Here is an 18,568-nt window from a genome sequence, read left to right as displayed (position 1 = left end):
ATAGTTGATGTACAGTATTATATGTTACAATATTATACACTGTTTTACAATGTTTAAAGGTTATACTCCACTTATAGTTATTATAAAATATTGGCCCTATTCCCTGTGGTTTACAATATATCCTTATAGCTTATTTTATACACAATAGTTTGTACCTCTTAATCCCATACCCCTGTATTTCCCCTCCTCTTTCCTTCTCCTCATTGGTAACCACTAGTTTGTTCTCTATATCTGAGTCTGCTTTTTTTTTTTGGTTATATTCACTAGGTTGTTTTAGTTTTTAGATTCCACATATAAGTGACATCATACAGTATTTCTCTTTCTGTCTGACTTATTTCACTTAGTATAATACCCTCTGAGTCCATCCATGTTGTTGCAAATGGCAAAATTTCATTCTTTTTTGTGGCTGAGTAGTATTCCATTGTGTATATACACCACATCTTCTTTATCCATTCATCTGTTGATGGACACTTGCTTCAGTATCTTGGCAATTGTAAGTAATGCTGCTATGAATATTGGGGTGAATGTATCATTTTGAATTAGGGTTTTTGCGGGGTTTTTTTTTGATATATACCCAAGAGTGGAATTGCTGGGTCATGTGGTAGTTCTGTTTTTAGTTTTTTGAGGAACCTCCATACTATTTTCCACAGTGGCTGCACCAATTTACATTCCCACCAATAGTGTACAGGGGTTCCCTTTTCTCTGCATCCTCACCAACATTTGTTATTTGTGTTCTTTTTGATGATGGCCACTGTGACAAGTGTGAGATGATATCTCATTGTGGTTTTGATTTGCATTTCCCTTTTTTTGATGATTAGTGATGTTGAGCATCTTTTCATGTTCCTGTTGGCCATCTGCATGTCCTCTTTGGAAAAATGTTTATTCAGGCCTTCCGCCTACTTTTTAATCAGGTTGTTTGTGTTTTTTTGATGTTGAGTTGTATGAGCTGTTTATATATTTTGGGTGTTAATTCATTGTCCGTCATATCATTTGCAAATATTTTCTCCCATCCAGTAGGTTGTCTTTTCATTTTGTTGATGGTTAACTTTGCTGTGCAAAAGCTTTTAAGCTTAATTAGATCCCATTTGTTTATTTTTGCTTTTATTTCCTTTGCTTTAGGGGACAGATCCAAAACAATATTGCTACAATTTTATGTCAAAGAGTATTCTGCCTGTGTTTTCCTCTATGAGTTTTAGGGTTTCCAGTCCTACATTTTGAACTTTAATCCATTTTGAGTTTATTTTTATATATGGTGTTAGAGACTGTTCTAGTTTCATTCTTTTACATGTAGCTGTCCAGTTTTCCCAAGCACCACTTATTGAAGAGACTGTCTTTTCTCCATTGTATATTCTTACCTCCTTTGTCATAGATTAATTGGCCATCCTTTCCAATTTTAGCCATTGTCTTTCTAAATGGAATTTTAGGTATCAGGTAGAAATTATGTTTTGCTAGGAGCCATACCAACTCCATAACACATGCACACGCCACCAGGCCCCACACACCCCACAGACTTGGGCACCAGCCTGTATGTGGTTATGATATTTTAGCTAAGAGTAATGCTAAGCCTTCTGTCTCTTACGACAGAAACTTTATTTTTACTGTCCATGTTTTCATGTACCTTTAACAACTGGATCTTCTTATAAGTGAAGTATGACTTGGTTTTATCATCTGGCCAGTATTGGGAATGGCTCTATGGAAGCAAAAGGGAATTATATGGAATTTATGCAACATCGTTACCATTTGCCTTACTTAAGTAGTTTCAGTAAATGAACCAAAAACATATTTGTGACATAAAAATAGCAGGTAATAGTGTTCTAATTAATTTGTTTTCATGCCAGCCTAGTGAATGATTTCTGTATACCAGATTCTCATACTAGTATTGTTTGCTCTAGGATGATGATATGGGAGTTGTCTTGGACTTCACTATTTATGTACAAAAGAGCAAAAAGGACATTAGATAGTGGTTTCACCCATAAGACAAGTGCTAGGGCAAAGGCTTCAGAGTATTTGTGAGATAATAGAGATTCACTAAAATAAAGCAAAGCTGTATGGATTTTGAGTTACAGTGTACACTGATTTCCAATAATATTTATATTGCAGGTCAGTTGCTTCGGTTAAAAATGTTTCGAGAGGATCATGGATCGTGGATGACAATGTTCTTCAGCACAATTCTCTTTCTCTTCATATTTTCTCACATATACAACACGATTCTTCTAATGGATGGGAACATGGGGTAGGTTGTCTTTCCCCTTTCTACTGTGGTGAGTGTTATATTTGAAACTTGTAAGAATTCAATAATTTTTTAGTTTGTAGTAACCTAAATCTTCGTTACAAATATTCTACCCTAATAGGGATAATCTGTGCATTTTTCTTAAGACATTTAGAGTCTCTTATCCAAGAAGCTTATCGCACTTTGCAATACTTATATAGTGTTCCTTATTCTTTAGGTCTTCTCTGTTGAGTAGTTTGAGAGCAGGTAGTAATTTCATTATAGGGACAGAGAGTATGAGAATCAGAAAATCTTCTTGACTTGTTTATAATCACACAATCAGTAGAACTGTCCTAAGATGTAGCTCTCCAGGTTTGCAATTACATTGCTCTACAATGCGTGGCTAAATAAAAGTGTTTGATACTGGTGGCATTTTTTTTTTAAACTCTCTTGGCAGTTCCAACAGAGAGAGCTTTGTTATAAATGGGCCTTTTTAAAAGTGGGCCACCCTGTATTAAGTCCAAGGTTGTAATCTATACTTATCAAATCACTAATCAAATCACCATGGCATGAAGGTGTGCTAACAAGTAGATTGTAGATTTTTTTTTTTAACTTTCTCCAGTTCTTGGTTTGCTCTTTACAAGTTTTAAGGGCAGAATGTAAGGAGAATATCTTAACTTACAGCTTTAAGAATTAGATTAGTGACAATAAGAAACCACTTTAGATACTTGTTTTACACTGAAGTAGTTCCTCTAGAAGGTTTTGATCTATCCTCTCCAATAGATTGGAAAGCTAGCTCGTATCCTTTTCTTCTAAATGTAGGCCAGGCAAGACTGCTGGCCAGTTCCACAGTGCAATTATTTTGATGTTATGTATAGATTTTGTCCACCACTGTTCAGTGCTGAGAGGGATAACTCAATTAAAATTTTATTGTTTTCTTCCCACCATTAAAGAGATGAATAGTAAAAGAAAAGCAGGTACTTCACAAGGTTTATACTTTAGTCCATACTAACAAGTGGTAAATTCAAGAATGTGATTGCAGATCAAATATTCAGGCTTTAGGAAGTTACTAAAATGCTTTGTCTGTAATTATTTCTTGGGCTTCAAATGATGCCATTCCTACTGGGTCTATTTTTAAATGATGGAGTTACAGATTCTAACCCATGGCCAGTCAGAATAAGCCTCAGCCTTGGAACAGTGCCTGTATAATGGAACCAGGTAATGGTGTTCTTGGATTTATCTAACACAATCAAAAGTCTCTCTGAGAGGAACTGTGCATTCTCAGCCCTGGGACCAGAAGAGGAAGTGATCCATGTAAAACTTACTCTTTTTAAGCTGTTGCTGGAAATAAAATGTTAAATAGTATATGTACATAAAATATATCCTTTGCTCTGAAGTTGACTTTTCATCTAATTCTACTTTTTTTTTAACATGGAGCTAATGAGGTCTGTGCTAACCAGAAGTGCTTACTCTCAGGAAAGAAGCAGAATTAAAAATAATAAATTAAATGCAATAATAGATATTCCATGGCACATTGTAAAACAATCAACAGCTAATAACAAAGCTAACCTTAGTGAGAGCTAACAGTTATGGACCACTCAGTAAGAGACACAAATTGTTTCAAACCTCACAATGACCCTCTGCAATAGGTATTTTTATGATCTCCATTTTACAGATCAAGAAACTGAGGACCAGAGAGGTTTTGCCACTTGCCCAAAGTTACATTATAATTAAGTCTCTATTTTAAGCAGTAATAGAGAAGGGGTTGAGCTATTAAGTAGTGAATTCTAGTAATGCTGCCTGCTCTTAAGCTAGCACACATTTGATGATGGTTGATCCTGTTGCTCAATCACCATATGCCTATCAGCCTTTCTTTGTATTTTTATCATTCAAGCTGAATTTGAAAATTGAAAGAAGTAGGAGAGATGTGCAGGAAATAAGAGAAGAGTTAGTCTAGAATGTATGTGTATCTGTCTTAAGTAAAATTGAAGGTGATTGTCTTTTATTCTCAGACTACATAAATTCCATAGTCTTATGTAACTCGAGCTCTTCACCAATATGCCTCATCTTTGTTGAAAAGGATTTTTGCTTGAGAGGACATCTTTAATGGTGCTATACTTTTTAAAGAAAAATCCAAAGCAAGGGGAAAATGATTTATTTCTACACATTTAAAAATTAAATCTCCATTTATAAAAGATGTATTATCAACAGTTACAACACATGCCATTTGAACTAGTGAGCGCTTTAATGTAGAAATGCAAACCTGGAGGAAAATCAGTTCTTAGAGCAGGTGGATACCACTGTGCCTTTGGGGTAGAAGCACCATGTTACCTGAGGCATTGGCCTATCCTGATCAGGGCAGGGAATGATGGAGCCAGAGGGTACAGAAAGGACAACAGGCTGGTTTTATATCAGAGGATTGCTGGTGGTGGAGAGGAATTCTGGCTTCTTTACACTGAATCTGATTTGCATTGGGGATTTCAACCTGTGCTGGTCTGTGGATCTTTCTAGGAATATCGGTCTAGAACCATTCTGAAAAGGATTTCAAGGATTTTCTATGATGGCTAGGCTTGTGTTTATGTATTTTAGAACTCCTTTCCAAAACAGAAGCCGTGAGGCCTACAGAGAGTGGATTTAGGATTTAAGAAAGGAAAAAAAGAAGTTTCCCTAGAATGATTTGCTTTTTTCCCTCCCTTTTTCCCCTCAATTTTAGAATTGTTTGTAAATTTAGTCTCAACCAGAGTCCCTTGATCCCTTGTTACGGAGAACAAAGTCCCTAGGTTTCTCTGATCAGAACTGATAGTTTTAGCCAGAGCTCGCTTGATAAGAGTCAAGTTGCGTGCTCCTGGAGCTCTCATTACAGTGAGTGCCCTGAAGTGTACACTCACTCATGGCTTCAGCCATCTGTGGGAAGCCAGGCTGAGAGGCAGTGAGATGGAGAGGGAAAGAGAGGAGTTAGAGATGTGCTGAAGGGACCAAGACAATCCCTATTTCCTACACTTGGGAAAGTCTCCTCTCACCTTTGATTCTCCCCCTACACCTCCTGCCACCAAAGTGCTGCTTTATTCTTTAAGTCACCAAGATGAACTCAATTCCTCTTCCATAAATGTGTGAGGTCGTAAGTGAGGGTTCTGCTGCAGAGAAGGCTCTCATCCTGGGCAGAGTTTTACATCTAGACATTTTATGAACAACTTCCTTTTTACAAGGTGGCAGACTAGCTAACCTGAAGCTCTCCTCCCACAAAACCTTCAGGAATGCTGAAAAATACAATGCAGACTTAGACTTCTTTTCCCTCTTCATTTAATATTGCTTATTTTTATTTTTTAGATGTGATTAACATTGATTGATTGATTGAAATATAGTTGATTGACAATATTATGTCAGTTTCAGGTGTACTGTATAGGGATTTGACATTTGCACACATTATGAAATGATCACTATGATAAGTTTAGTAACCATCTGACCCCATACAAAGTTATTACAATATTATTGACCATATTCCTTATGCTTAATATTACATACCTGTGGCTTATTTATTTTATAACTGGAAGTTTATACCTCTTAATCTCCTTCACCTATTTCGCCCCCATCACTTCCCTCCCCTCTGGCAACAACCTGTTTGTTCTCTGTATCTATAACTCTTTTCATTTTGTTTTGTTTGTGTCTTTGTTTTGTTTTTTAGATTGCACATAAAAGTGAGATCATATGGTGTTTGGCTTTCTCTGTCTGACTTATTTCACTTCGTGTAATACCCTCTAGATCCATCCATGTTGTTGCAATAGCAACGTTTCATTTCTTTTTTTAAATGACTAATTGTATATGTAATACCACATCTTCTTTATCCATGCGTATATGGATGGACACTTAGGTTATTTCCATATATTAGCTATTGTAAATAATGCTGCAGTGAACATAGGGATGCATATATCTTTTCAGATTAGTGTTTTTATTTTGGGGGGGTAAATACCCAGAAGTAAAATTGCTAGATCATATGGTAGTTCTATTTTTCTTTTTTTTTTTTTTTTGCGGTACGCGGGCCTCTCACCGTTGTGGCCTCTCCCGTTGCGGAGCACAGGCTCCGGACGCGCAGGCTCAGCGGCCATGGCTCACGGGCCCAGCCGCTCCGCCGCATGTGGGATCTTCCGGGACCGGGGCACGAACCCATGTCCCCTGCATCGGCAGGCGGACTCTCAACCACTGCGCCACCAGGGAAGCCCCTATTTTTCTTTTCTTGAGGAGCCTCCATACTGTTTTCTATAGTGGCACCAATTTACATTCCCAGCAACAGTGCACGAGGGTTCCCTTTTCTCCACATCCTCCCAATGCTTGTTATTTGTGTTCTTTTTGATGACAGCCATTCTGACAGGTGTGAGGTGACATCTAATTGTGATTTTGATTTGCATTTCCCTGATGATTAGTGATGTTGAGCATCTTTTCATGTGCCTGTTAGTCGTCTGTATGTCTGGAGAAACGTGTATTCAGGTCCTCTGCCCTCTTTTAAATCTGATTGTTCTTTTGATGATGAGCTGTATGAGTTCTTTGTATATTTGGAATATTGACCCCTTATCCAATATATTGTTTGCAAATATCTTCTATTTAGTAGATGGTCTTTTCATTTTGTTGATAGTTTCCTTCGCTGTGCAAAAGCTTTTTAGTTTGGTTTAGTCCCATTTGTTATTTTCACTTTCGTTTCCCTTGCCTGAGGAGACAGATCCAAAAAGATATTGCTAAGACTTATGGAAAAGAGCATACTGCCTATGTTTTCTCCTGGGAGTTTTATGGTCTCAGGTCTTACACTTAAGTCTTTAATCCATTTTGAGTTTAGTTTTCTATGTGGTGTGAGAAAGTAGTCCAGTTTGATTTTTTTGCTTGTAGCTGTCCAGTTTTCCCCAAACCCTGATAGACTTTTTATAAATGCATAACTGAGCTTACCCAAAGATAAGGAAAAACCCTGAGGCCAAAAATGAAGAAGGATCTGAACACCAAGGCAGTGAGCCTGTGAAGTGACACTCAGGCAGTGACTCAGGAACTTGAGTTTTAACTTTCAGATTTGCATCAGAAACAAGGATCTGGGCTTGTATAAGTGAGAAATTGAAACAGAAGCCTCCACATTAGATGGTCCTGCAAACTGCTACTGAGAAAGGATGGAATGGAAAACATCACTAGCACAGAGAACATCAAGAAGCTTGTCTGACTTAGATTGGGCTTTGGGTAGAACAAAAAATCTTCCAAGAATTCGTAGCCACAGGTGTGGTTTTTATGGTTTTCATGTACATTTTCCTTTGGACTTTAGAACCCTCCACCCCCTGCCCAAGTCTCCCTGGCTGTTCTCTTCTCCCAGTTTCAAGTTTCTCCTTCTCTCTGGAGTACCTCCCCACCCTCAAACAACTTCCAGAATTCCTCTGTTTCCCTATACAGAGCAATTTAGTTCCCTCCAACTTTTGTCCACTTTGATTTATCTGGGGCTTTTCCTTTCATGACCAAAATCATATTAATGCATGTTCCAATCAAAAGGGCCAATACTCTGAGATGAATGCTGTTGACGTCTCAGAATATGAAGGGGCTGCTGCCGTGGCATTTTGCATATTTTAAAAATAGCAATTGTCCTTTCTCCTTTCATTCAGCTGTGTATTTAATTAACTGTCTCTTGGGAGAGAAAAATGAAGATTCTCAAAGAAAAGGGGGCAAAGCAAGCAACCAAGTTAAAATTAGTGTTATGTAGTAATCACGGTTCAACAATACGGTGCCTTGTTTACATACAGGACTGAAGCTTCAAGGCAGCGAGACATAAATAGGAAAGAAACACGAAACCATTTTCCCCTACAGTTACAGGACTTGATTAAAATTGATTCTAAATGAATCTCTCTCCAATTTAAAAAATTTCCTCTGTGTTCACTAGGTGCCTTATAGCCAATCTATTAGAAGTTCTTTATGGATAGAAATGGAGAGCTCTGCTCCCAAGTCCAGATTGAGGACTTTACTGACAGAAACTGAGTGAGGCACATAGGGCTGGGAAGGGTTTTCAGTGTTTGGACACTTCAAACCCCTTTTGATGTTGTCTTTCTGAAGAACTTCTTAGTCATGGAACATTTTAGCATCCATAGTATTACGCCCTAATTTAGGAAACGCTTGCTTGGTCTTTTCAAATATACCAGTCCCCCAAAGGATAACATGTGTGTAATGTGTGAGAAATGAAACGGTGGGAAAGAAAAGCATTTGCACCGTGGTTGAGGCTTATAAAAAGATTCTGAAAGCAGCCACTTGATGGCAGCAAAGGGCATGTTTTCATCACTGTTTCATTGTTATCACCGGCAGGTTTTCTCTCCTTTGAAAAGAAGACTCTTCCTCCTTCTGAATTTCTGAAACTTGGTGTTGAAATATTTGCTCTCTTAGTGTTTAATGGCAATTTTTAAGAAATCCACATAGTGAGCTCTCTAATAAGCACCTCTTTCGTGATGTGCTTGGCCCCCTTTTATGTTCTAAAACAGGTTTAAATAATAGCATATATAAACATCTGTATGCACACATACACATCTATATGTTTATAGACTTATTCCAGTGTTACAAGGATAAATATTGTGTTTCTCACTGAGGAAATTAGACACGACTCACTGATAAAAATTCCTCTATGAACTAGAATAAGTGTCCAAAGAGTACATACTCTTTAGAGTAGGATATGAAGAAGCTGATGTTTTCTAGTGTCAATCACAAAGAAAAGTTTTATTTTTTCCAGATACAAAGCCTTTTCCAGAGGAGTTTTATAAATATTAATTAATATATCAATATGTGTTAAGTATTGCAGGGACAGAATTTGAGAAATTAAGACAAAGTGATTCAGGCAATTTCAAAAATAAATATTAGTATTCATATTCAGGACCTGAAAAAAATGGAGGTAAGAATTAAGTGATGAGTGTAATAAAAATGGAGTAAATTCTGTCTCTTCTGTTTTCTTTCTGATAAGTTTTAGTAAGAACTTGTACGGAGCACTCACTGAATGAGCGCCGTGAGCACAGTGAGTGGGATGTGATAAGGGTGCTCAGTTGAGGAGAGGAGACAGGAGGGAATATTTGAAATGGACACTCTCTTAACATCTAAAATGCATGGCTTTTAAGTACAGAGGTGGCAGCAAAAGCAAGCAAGGAAAAATAAGAAAAACAAGTGAGAGACTGGCCTAGACTACTTGTCTATAGGTTGCATGGAATTGTTCAAGATCTAATAATGCTTTGTAAAGTCCATGTGTACAGCTGACCTAGGCCTTAGCCTGTCGCTCTTTTATCCTCGTTTTTTTTTTTTTTTTGAAAGAATGACCATACTCTGGTCCAACAATGTGTCCATACATTGTATCAGAAAAGACTCTGATTGATAGCTTCAGTTTCTCTTGTCAGGGATGTATGTTTCAGCAGGTTATTTTGCCCAAAGCTGAATTATTCTTTAATGGAAAAAAATCAGGTGAAATTTTACTCCAGGCCATACTTTTTTCTTTACTAAATTCACTACTTTTAAAACCTTCACTAATGCTTTCAGATTCCTTAATCAAACTTTTCCTCTTTCTAGTCACCACTGGTCTAGAAATAGGAGCCCTGGTACATGTTTTTATTGTTAAGAACTGTGATTTTCCTTTGCTTTTGCTCTTCAGTACAAAGTTGGTTGACCTGCTACCACTGTTTATACTGGTAGCTTCATTTTAAGGAAGGAGTGTTTGTGAATTTGTTTTGAAAGATGCTAAATTTATTTTGTGAAATGACAAGAAAAAATTTTAATTGTCTTTAATTATGTTAAACTATACAGTTTTTGTATGACCTAAACTGACAAAATAACTGAAGTACAAATGTATCTATTTAAATTGTAGTAAATGAAAAAAGGGATCGGATGTTACTTTCAGTGGTATGTAATAAAACACCAAATTTAGGGATGGGTAAAGGATGGAGGCCTGGGGCAGGGTTCAGGAGCTGGGGTGGGGAGAAAGCCTAGCTGTAAGTGTTAGTGAAGCCTGGAAGTACTTGAGTCAATGGCTGAAAAGCTTGATTGGCTGCTAATACAAGGCTGAATGCAAATTTTGCTAGAGTGGTGCTTTAAATAATTTGTTGGCTTCACTCTTAATTAGGCTAAACATTGACTTGCTTGTACGTTTAATTCACAATAATAGCACAATTAATTACTAAGGCTGGGAGGAAGGGGCAGAGCTGGTTGCCCAGAATAGGCTCGTGAGAAGAAAAGCTGGAAATGAATGGCTGAGTCTGGTCAAGACGGCTGACCCAGTGGGGTACTGGGGAGAGGGGGGGAAGGAGGGAGGCTGGTGAGAAAGAAAGGAAGGGAGAAAGGGAGGTGGGGAGAGAGAGAGAGACAGACAGATAAACTTATTTAGCCAAAGGCAGTATAGCACCAGGGCTCCGGTGGCTGCTTTTAATACTATTGGTTGCACGTTACTTGGTTTTGATAGTACAAGGGTAAAATAGCGCAGTGTGCCCAAATTGTCACAGGTTTACTGTTAGTGTTGTCTGCATTGATGAAATTTTAAAACATTAATGAAAAACACAACCAATGTTGCATCCTTATTACTCTATGGCATACATTATCATCTGTCCAGAATCGACATTGATTTGACACACTTAGGAGGTATTCTGTGATCGTTGTTCATAGTTGCTTATTTCAGCTCTCTTATTAAATAGTTTATCAGCTTGTTACTGGGGAAGAATTCTGATCCAGGAATGAGATACCTGGGTTGGAGCCCCATCTTAGCTACTTACTGGCAAAAATAACTCAGAAAAGTTAAACAGTTTCCTTTTTTTTTTTTTTTTTTTTAGAAACTGGTTGTTGTGATAGGGTTCTTATTAGTATTAGTGTTATCAGCATCATCATTATTATTATTACTCTGGGGGAAATGCGTGCTTCTAAAGTGGAGAAACAAACTAAATTAAAGATTGCTAAAAATCTTGGTTGCCTTTAGTTTTGCTTGGTATGGAAGGCAATGTGGTGTAGTAGAAACAGCATGGACTTTTGTCCTGACACCCTGTATCTGTGTGACTCTAGGGAAACTACTTCCTGAGCCTGAGTTCCTCCAGCATACAATGGGGATATTGGTACCTACCTTCTTGTTGTTGTGACAATCAGAGATAACAACGTATGCAAAGCAGTTGATGTGGTTCCTGCCATGCCATGAGCTCCTGATAAATGCTAGTTGCTGTTATAATAAGAGAACATTTTACCTTCTCATATCTTTAGCTCTCATTAAATATCAGTTGTTATAGTAACAAGTACTTTGGTTAATGTAATGAAATGACATAATTTATGGCAATGATCTTACTACATTATAATCAATTATAATAATTACTATCAATTTCATAAAAAATGCCCAAATCAATGCCTGGCACCAGTAGGTCTTCAATAAGTATTAATTTCCTATGCCATAAAACATCATACATCATCTTAAATTTACTTGATTTAGGAGTGAAATTAGTACATGAAATACATAGCACCTGGCTCAAATGCTACTGGAACACGTCTTTATGAGTGCACATAAGCTATTCTTTCGTTTTTCATCAGTGAAAAGTAAATACAGAAAACAAATATTTCATTAGGATTCAGAAAAGCAAATCAAACACATATTAAGTTACTCAATGATTATCTGCTAATTTTGACCTTTTTGAAAGGAGAGGGAAAATTTGGTGGAATTATGGCTGACATCATGTAAATTAATGACATAGTGGTCTCTCTGTGTGTGCGTGTGTGTTGTGTGTGTATCCATTATCTAGAGACTATATAATAATAAACATCTTTAGGTTCCTTCTCAATTCCTTTTCCTCAGTGGTGAACATGCAGGAAATAAATACTTTCCAGACATGAAAAACTGATGTATATGATAACCCAAGGTTCAAGGTTTACCAAAAGTTGTATAGTTAAATAAATTAATAAGAGATGACTCAGCACTAGCTTAGAAGTGACATTTCTGTGACAAGTTATCCCATTTGTAATCTATTAACCCCGTAGTTATTCTTGAGGGATTGATGAAAAGCAGTAAACAGAGTTCTATTGATAAAATATTTCATCATTCAAAAAGTTCCCTGTTCTAGTAATGTCAATGGCAGAATAATGATATACACTGCTCTGGTAGCTTGGTTCAGAATGTCTACAACCTCTTTTGCACCAGAGCAAGAGGATAATGACCTTTTCATGGTGGAGAAGAGCAAGCCTGCCTGAGCTCTTCTCAAGGGGAGAATCACATTGAAATCTCTCTGTTTCAGGCTATCATGAGGGTACCCTGACACTCTACTTTTTTTTTTTCTAGAGAAGCAAATGTGCATAATACACTGGATTAAGTTACTGTCAAAAGACACAGAAAAGCATAATAATAATTGCAATATTGAAATTCCTTAGAAATGGGATGCCCAAAGACAGATCCTGATTAAAGCAACATTAAATGAATATTCTTACCTAATTAAAAAAAAACTATATTACATCCTTTATAATAAAAGATCAATAATATAAAAAAATTTGAAGTAAAGGGGTATTAGATTTTGACTTATATTTTGTAGCCTACATATTTTAATTCTCTCTCCTTAAAATATGTATTTTAAAAGATTAGGAGGATGGTTCTCAGGTATGTTGAAAAGTGTAAAATATTCAACATCATGTGCAGTTAACAGGAAAAAATATATATCACATATAAAATGATTATATTCTTTTAGCAAAAAAATTAATGGATTTGTTTGCTTCAAGACTGTCCATATACTATATTTAATATATATTCTGTTTTTTTGATATATTATAAAATATACATTATATATAATAGTATATATTATTCAGTATACTATTATACACATATATGTATATATGTATAAAATGTTAATTATTAGGTAATCAAATCTATTTATTAATTAAGTCATTTACTTTTATTAGAGAGTTTGATGTGTAAACTTAAAGCTAAGCACCCAAAATAATTCACTGATGATAAAGTTATGAGTAACTACCTAGGGAGAAGTATGTATGTATGTAGTATGCATACATACATATGTATGTATGCAGCAGTATGTATGTACTGAACCTTATAAAGTCATCGTAATTGAATATGTGGATATTCATAAAACTGAGAAATAAGTAAGGTTTTGTAGGTGTTAAATGAGGAACAGATGTGATATTTATGTTGGGATTATATCAAATTAACACATACATAGGGTTCAGAAAAAGGAGAAAGCTAAGTCAACTTCTTAAACAATTTAAGTGTCTGGAGAAGAGATGGTGTTAATCATCATTTCACTACACCATCTACAGTGGAGTCAGTTTAGGGTAAGTTTATGAAAATTGACCTAAACTAGTGAAGAAACTAGATTTGTGCACCCATTTGGTGAATTGCTTCCGGGGAATTTACCTATTACTTAGACCCTCAGGCTATGGGACAGTTCTTAATTAAAATTCACAATAGAGGGACTTCCTGATGGTCCAGTGGTTAAGACTCCATGCTTCCATTGCAGGGGGCATGGGTTCAATCCCTAGTCAGGGAAATAAGATCCCGCATGACGCATGGCACGGCCGAAAACTAAGTAAATAAAATAAAATAAAATTCACAATAGCCATTTCTCCTTGTTTCTTAGGAACACGGTCTCAGACAAAGTCAGGCTATTGACACTGTTAATTTCTCTGAGCTTGGCCTCATTGATTAAAAAATACACTTTTTGAGTACTTCCTTTGGGTACCAATCACCAGTTATAGTTTAAAGACTCATCTCCCTGAGATCAAAGAAGTATCCAGAGCTGGTTCAGGAAGCAGGTTACGGACACATTTAATCATAGCCAGACAATGAGTGATGATGGATTACAAAGATAAGGTAAGAATGTAGGAGTAGGAGATCCAAGTCAAGGTTGGCAACAAGAGATTATCTGTCATGGTTATAGACTAAATGTATAGATTACTTAAGAGTCAACAACAGTTAAAAAAAAAAGAATCAGCAGCAAAGTAGAGATAACATCAAGAGTTTTGGAGTGTCTAATGATCACTGTGTACCCTCTTCCCCAGCCTCCCAATTTTTGTGTACAATATGAGGAAGTTTATAGACTTCACGTTGAGAGCCACAGAAGTAGGTATCTCAGAATTAGGACACTAAATAGGAGGTTCCAATGAAAAGATCTTAAAACTAAGATATATCAGTCAGGAGAGGTTAGTGTCTGTCTCTACTTCTACTTCTCAGTAACAAATATATTGTACTTCTCCTTCCTATGTACATTACCTTTAATAGCCTTCTCTACCTTCTAACACACAGTGTCTTTCTTCCTATGAAGGGAATAGATATATAAACCTATTTTTTTTAAAAAAATCATCATCCTGTGATTTGACATAAAAGGCAAAGATGAATTTTTCATCAAAATCTAATACTTATTCAATTGTATATGGTGATAATATTAGATGACCAATCAGGACGTTAAGTGTGCCATGATTGATCAGAGGAGAAATCTGTTTGATAGCAGGAAGGAAAGATATCAAAGTTAGTTAGATTGGTGATTAGTATGCCCTTGGTTTGGTTCTTATCTATAGCTAGTATACATTCTGATTTAGTGAATGCATCCATTCTGATAGGTACTTCTCATGCCAAGTCTGTTCTAAACACTTTCAATAGCATCCCTGGTTAATAGAAATAAATGAGTTAATGTAGTGAATTCGGGAGAAAAGACACAGGTCAGTGAGATCTTAGGAAGATATGGATAAAATGTATAATAAGTCAGAGGAATTATGAAGTGTCTTACCTTATTATGACTACAAAAATGAGATGAGTCAAGAACACAGAATTTGATCAATTAGAATAAAGGAGCCAACTGAGGCTGAACTTATGCAGCCCTTCTGGTTTCCCTGGCAACAGGACCCCCTTCCCAAGCAAGTAATGTTATAGTATGGGTGAAGTAATAACTGGAGGTAGAAGAATATGTGTTCAAGTCAACTCCTACTTCTGGGAAAGGGAGGAGTTTGCTAAAGGCAAAGGATGAGGTCATGAGAAGGGAAGAATTTAAATTAAAAAAGAAAAATAAAAGAATTAAATTAAGTCTGAGCTTGAAAGCTTCTGGGCATAGCACTGCACATAGCAATGTTTCTTCCCTGATTTTGGTTGAAACCAGGGTAGATAGTAAATCGCATGGCTGAATAGCTACATTATCTTTTCCATCATAGCCCAGAAATGGCACTGAGAAATGGTGATCTGTGTAAATTGGCTTGGAGTGGAGCCCTATGCTGTGTGGATAACTCTGCCTGCTTTTACAGTTACCAAGGAAGTTCTCATTTGCCCAGAAGGATCAAGAGGCAGTCAAAACAGGCTTGCCCACGTATTTCTGTGAATTTAGTTTACTTTGTTTTCTGTAGGTTTTATTTTTCCTTGCTAAATACATCTTTTCAAAATCTGCCCGATGGTCTGAGCCTTTTCCACTTTTATTAAATGTATGTCATATGTGCACCACTGCTTGGAGAACCAAGAGGCTGGGAAGAGTCCACAATGGGACAATGAGAACCTCACTCTTTCAATTCTATTTTTCCTTCTCTGAACCTTTCTCACTAGAAAAAGAAGAGGAAAAGGGGTATACCCTCCGTTCCACTCTCTATAGCTCCTTAAACAAATCCCTATAAAAAACAGAATAGAAATAAGGAAAAAAAACCCCACACAGTATTACCTAAAAATAGGATGATTTTATAGTTTATTATCCAAACCAGGACACTATTGGAAATGAAGGGGAGGGCTATTAATAGTAACATGAGAGAAAAGGCATAAGCTGTCATGTTCAAGGCTAATTGAAATGTATGGTTACCCTACCTAAAATCAGTAGGTGATAACAGAGAGATCAGGAGGGAAAGAAGATCATTCGGGGATGTTCTAGAAGAAAATCTTGGCTTTGATGCACACTGAGTATTTGAGTTCCTGGACAGTTGTAACTAATTTGCAGTCAAGTTCTATTCTAATAAGGACCATGAAATTCTTCTTTTTAGCTACATTGTGTTTTATTGTTTTGGATTGGTGCCCACTTTTCATTGTTTTATCTTTTCAGTATTTTCTAGAATAGCTTGAGGTATAAAAATTACATACAATAAATTGCACATACTTAAAGCCTTCGATTTGATACCACCCTCCTGCCTTTCCCTACCCTGACCTTCATCCCCGGGCACCACTCGTCTTTCTATCATTATAGTTTAGCTTTCTTTTACTAGAATTTTATAACTTGAATCATACAATATGTGCTTTTTTGGGGTCAGGATTCTTTCACTCAGTAAGATTGAGATTCATCCATGCTGTTGCATGCACTGACGGATCTTTCCTTTGAATTTCTGAGTAGTATTTCTTTGTATGAGTATACCACAATGTGTTTATCCATTTGCTTGTTGATGGCTATGTGGGTTGTTCACAATGTTGGGCTATTTGAGCTTATTTTAAGATGAAAGATCTCTTGGACCTTTTCCAGAAATAACCTGTATCAGGTTAAAATGTACGAAGAATGAGTTATTAGGCAAAAACGAAGTGATAGGGATCCACATTCATAGTGAAGCCTCAGAAAGGGCCTTAGTGATTGACCAAAGAATGGCCAAGGTGAAGGGCTGATTCCTGCACCCATGGCTATAGTTTAGGAAAATCAAAATCAGTTCCCTTTTGCTTAGGGCAAAGCAATGAAGCACCATTTTCTCATCTTAGATCCCAATAAGAGTGAAGAAGAGTCCCTGTAATGTGAGAAAATGACTGTAACCGTGGGCAGTGTCTGAGATGGGCCCAATGATCCCCACTCCTGGTGTTCAAGCCCTTGTGCTCCCCTCCCCTTGAGTGTAGGTTGAACGTAGTGACTCACTTCTAATGAACTGAATATGGTAAAAGTGATGGGATGTTAATTCCAAGATTAGACTGCTGTCTTGCTTTCCCTTCTGTTCCCTTCCCTTCCCTCCCATCCCCTTACCCGACCCCCGCCACCCTTACTCTGGGGAGCACACTGCCCCACTGGGAGTTGTCTTATGGAGAGGCCCACTTGGCAAAGAACCGTCTGCCAACAACAGCCAGCAAGGAACTGAGGCCTGCCAATAGCCAATAGCAAGCCAAGTGAACTTGCGACCAGATCCTCCCCAAATCAAGCCTGGAGAAGACTATAGCCTCAGCGTACATGGTGATTATAGCCTGTAAGAGGCCATCAGCCAGAGGACCCAGTTAAACTGTGTTCATATTCCTGATCCACAGAAACTATGAGATAATAATTGTTTACTATTTTAAATTACTTCAGTTTGGGATAATTTGTTTTCCAGCAGCAGATACACTGTGCTTAAAATAGTGAGTTAGTTCTATGTGATGAAAATGTTCAGAAAGAAGAGCAATATATATACATATTTAGACACGCACACATCCAGAATGGCCACAAAATCCCTGTGTATGCTGGATGGGAGTTTTTCCTATGTTTTCCTCCACTCTCTGCACTAATTTTTATTTTCAGCTCTGTTTTTCTGGCTGTCTTCTTTCATGTTGATGGTGGAGAGACTTTAGAGCAGTCCCATAGAATATTAGCAAATAATCAACAGGTAATATCAGGCACAGAGACCATATATTGTATCATACGGTGGATACTTAGGGGAAGCACTATTGATCTTTCTTATGGAAACGGTAGAGAAAATTTTCTAATGAGTTTTCATAGAGAAGACCCTTTAAAACTATAGAGAATGGCATCCTCAATGACATTTCTAGCAATTTCCTTACAGCAACTAGAACATTAGTGAGTTTTAGTGAGCTGGTTCTTTTCAAGTGTGTCAATATGGTCTTTATTTCCAGTCTTAAGGACTAACCTAATTGTAGGTGTGGCACCCAAGGGGAACTCATTAGTTTCGCAGGAGAGCATCTTACATATTGGGCTTTTTCAACAATATCAAGCGTCACAGCAAAGGCGGTTGTCAGATTTTTTCTGCAGATGGATGGTTTCTTTTAGACATAAAGTTCTACTTGTGAGCAAGGAAAAAGTAGTTGACAAGTAACATCTTACATTTTTTCTAGTTATATAATTCCATGATTTGTTGTCTAAAACCTATTTATTTTTCTTTTTTAGTATTGTTACAAAAAAGGTATATATTCAGCTTGAAAACCTGCTGAAGGAAGGTTAAATCCAGGTGACTTCTTGTCCTATTCTGACTATAGGGGTAGCTAAAACTCTGCAGGATTTTTCTATTTCTCTCTTCAGAGCAGCGCAAATTCTTCGAGTCATCAGATTACAGGTGCCATATACCACTTTAATTTAGGAATAATTGTGCAATGCTCTTTCAGTCAGGCCTGAGAAAGTACCTGTATTTAAAACTATTTCCAGACTTGGCAGCTTTTTTACTGCAGCCTGCACAAGAGCAAATCATTCTTACTAAAATCACTTAACA

The 18,568-nt window shown here is 37.0% G+C and overlaps 1 protein-coding gene across 12 annotated transcripts in view; it reads left to right on the top strand.

Annotated features, from left to right (window-relative positions):
* Positions 1-18,568, top strand: part of TMEM117 (transmembrane protein 117) — a 564,965-nt gene that overhangs the window by 91,876 nt on the left and 454,521 nt on the right. For 11 of the 12 annotated variants that reach the window (XM_060166509.1, XM_060166503.1, XM_060166504.1 and 8 more), the window contains one exon: positions 2,101-2,233. In XM_060166509.1, the coding sequence (XP_060022492.1) occupies positions 2,101-2,233 (133 nt within the window). Of the gene's footprint in view, positions 1-2,100; positions 2,262-18,568 lie in introns of all 12 variants that reach the window. The other variant, XM_060166508.1, reaches the window with a different exon arrangement.

This window comes from Lagenorhynchus albirostris, chromosome 11 (assembly GCF_949774975.1).
Source record: "Lagenorhynchus albirostris chromosome 11, mLagAlb1.1, whole genome shotgun sequence".
In the NCBI taxonomy this organism is placed as follows: Eukaryota; Metazoa; Chordata; class Mammalia; order Artiodactyla; family Delphinidae; genus Lagenorhynchus; species Lagenorhynchus albirostris.
Note: the sequence above shows the minus strand (reverse complement) of the source record. Positions and strands in the feature narration are given on the sequence as shown.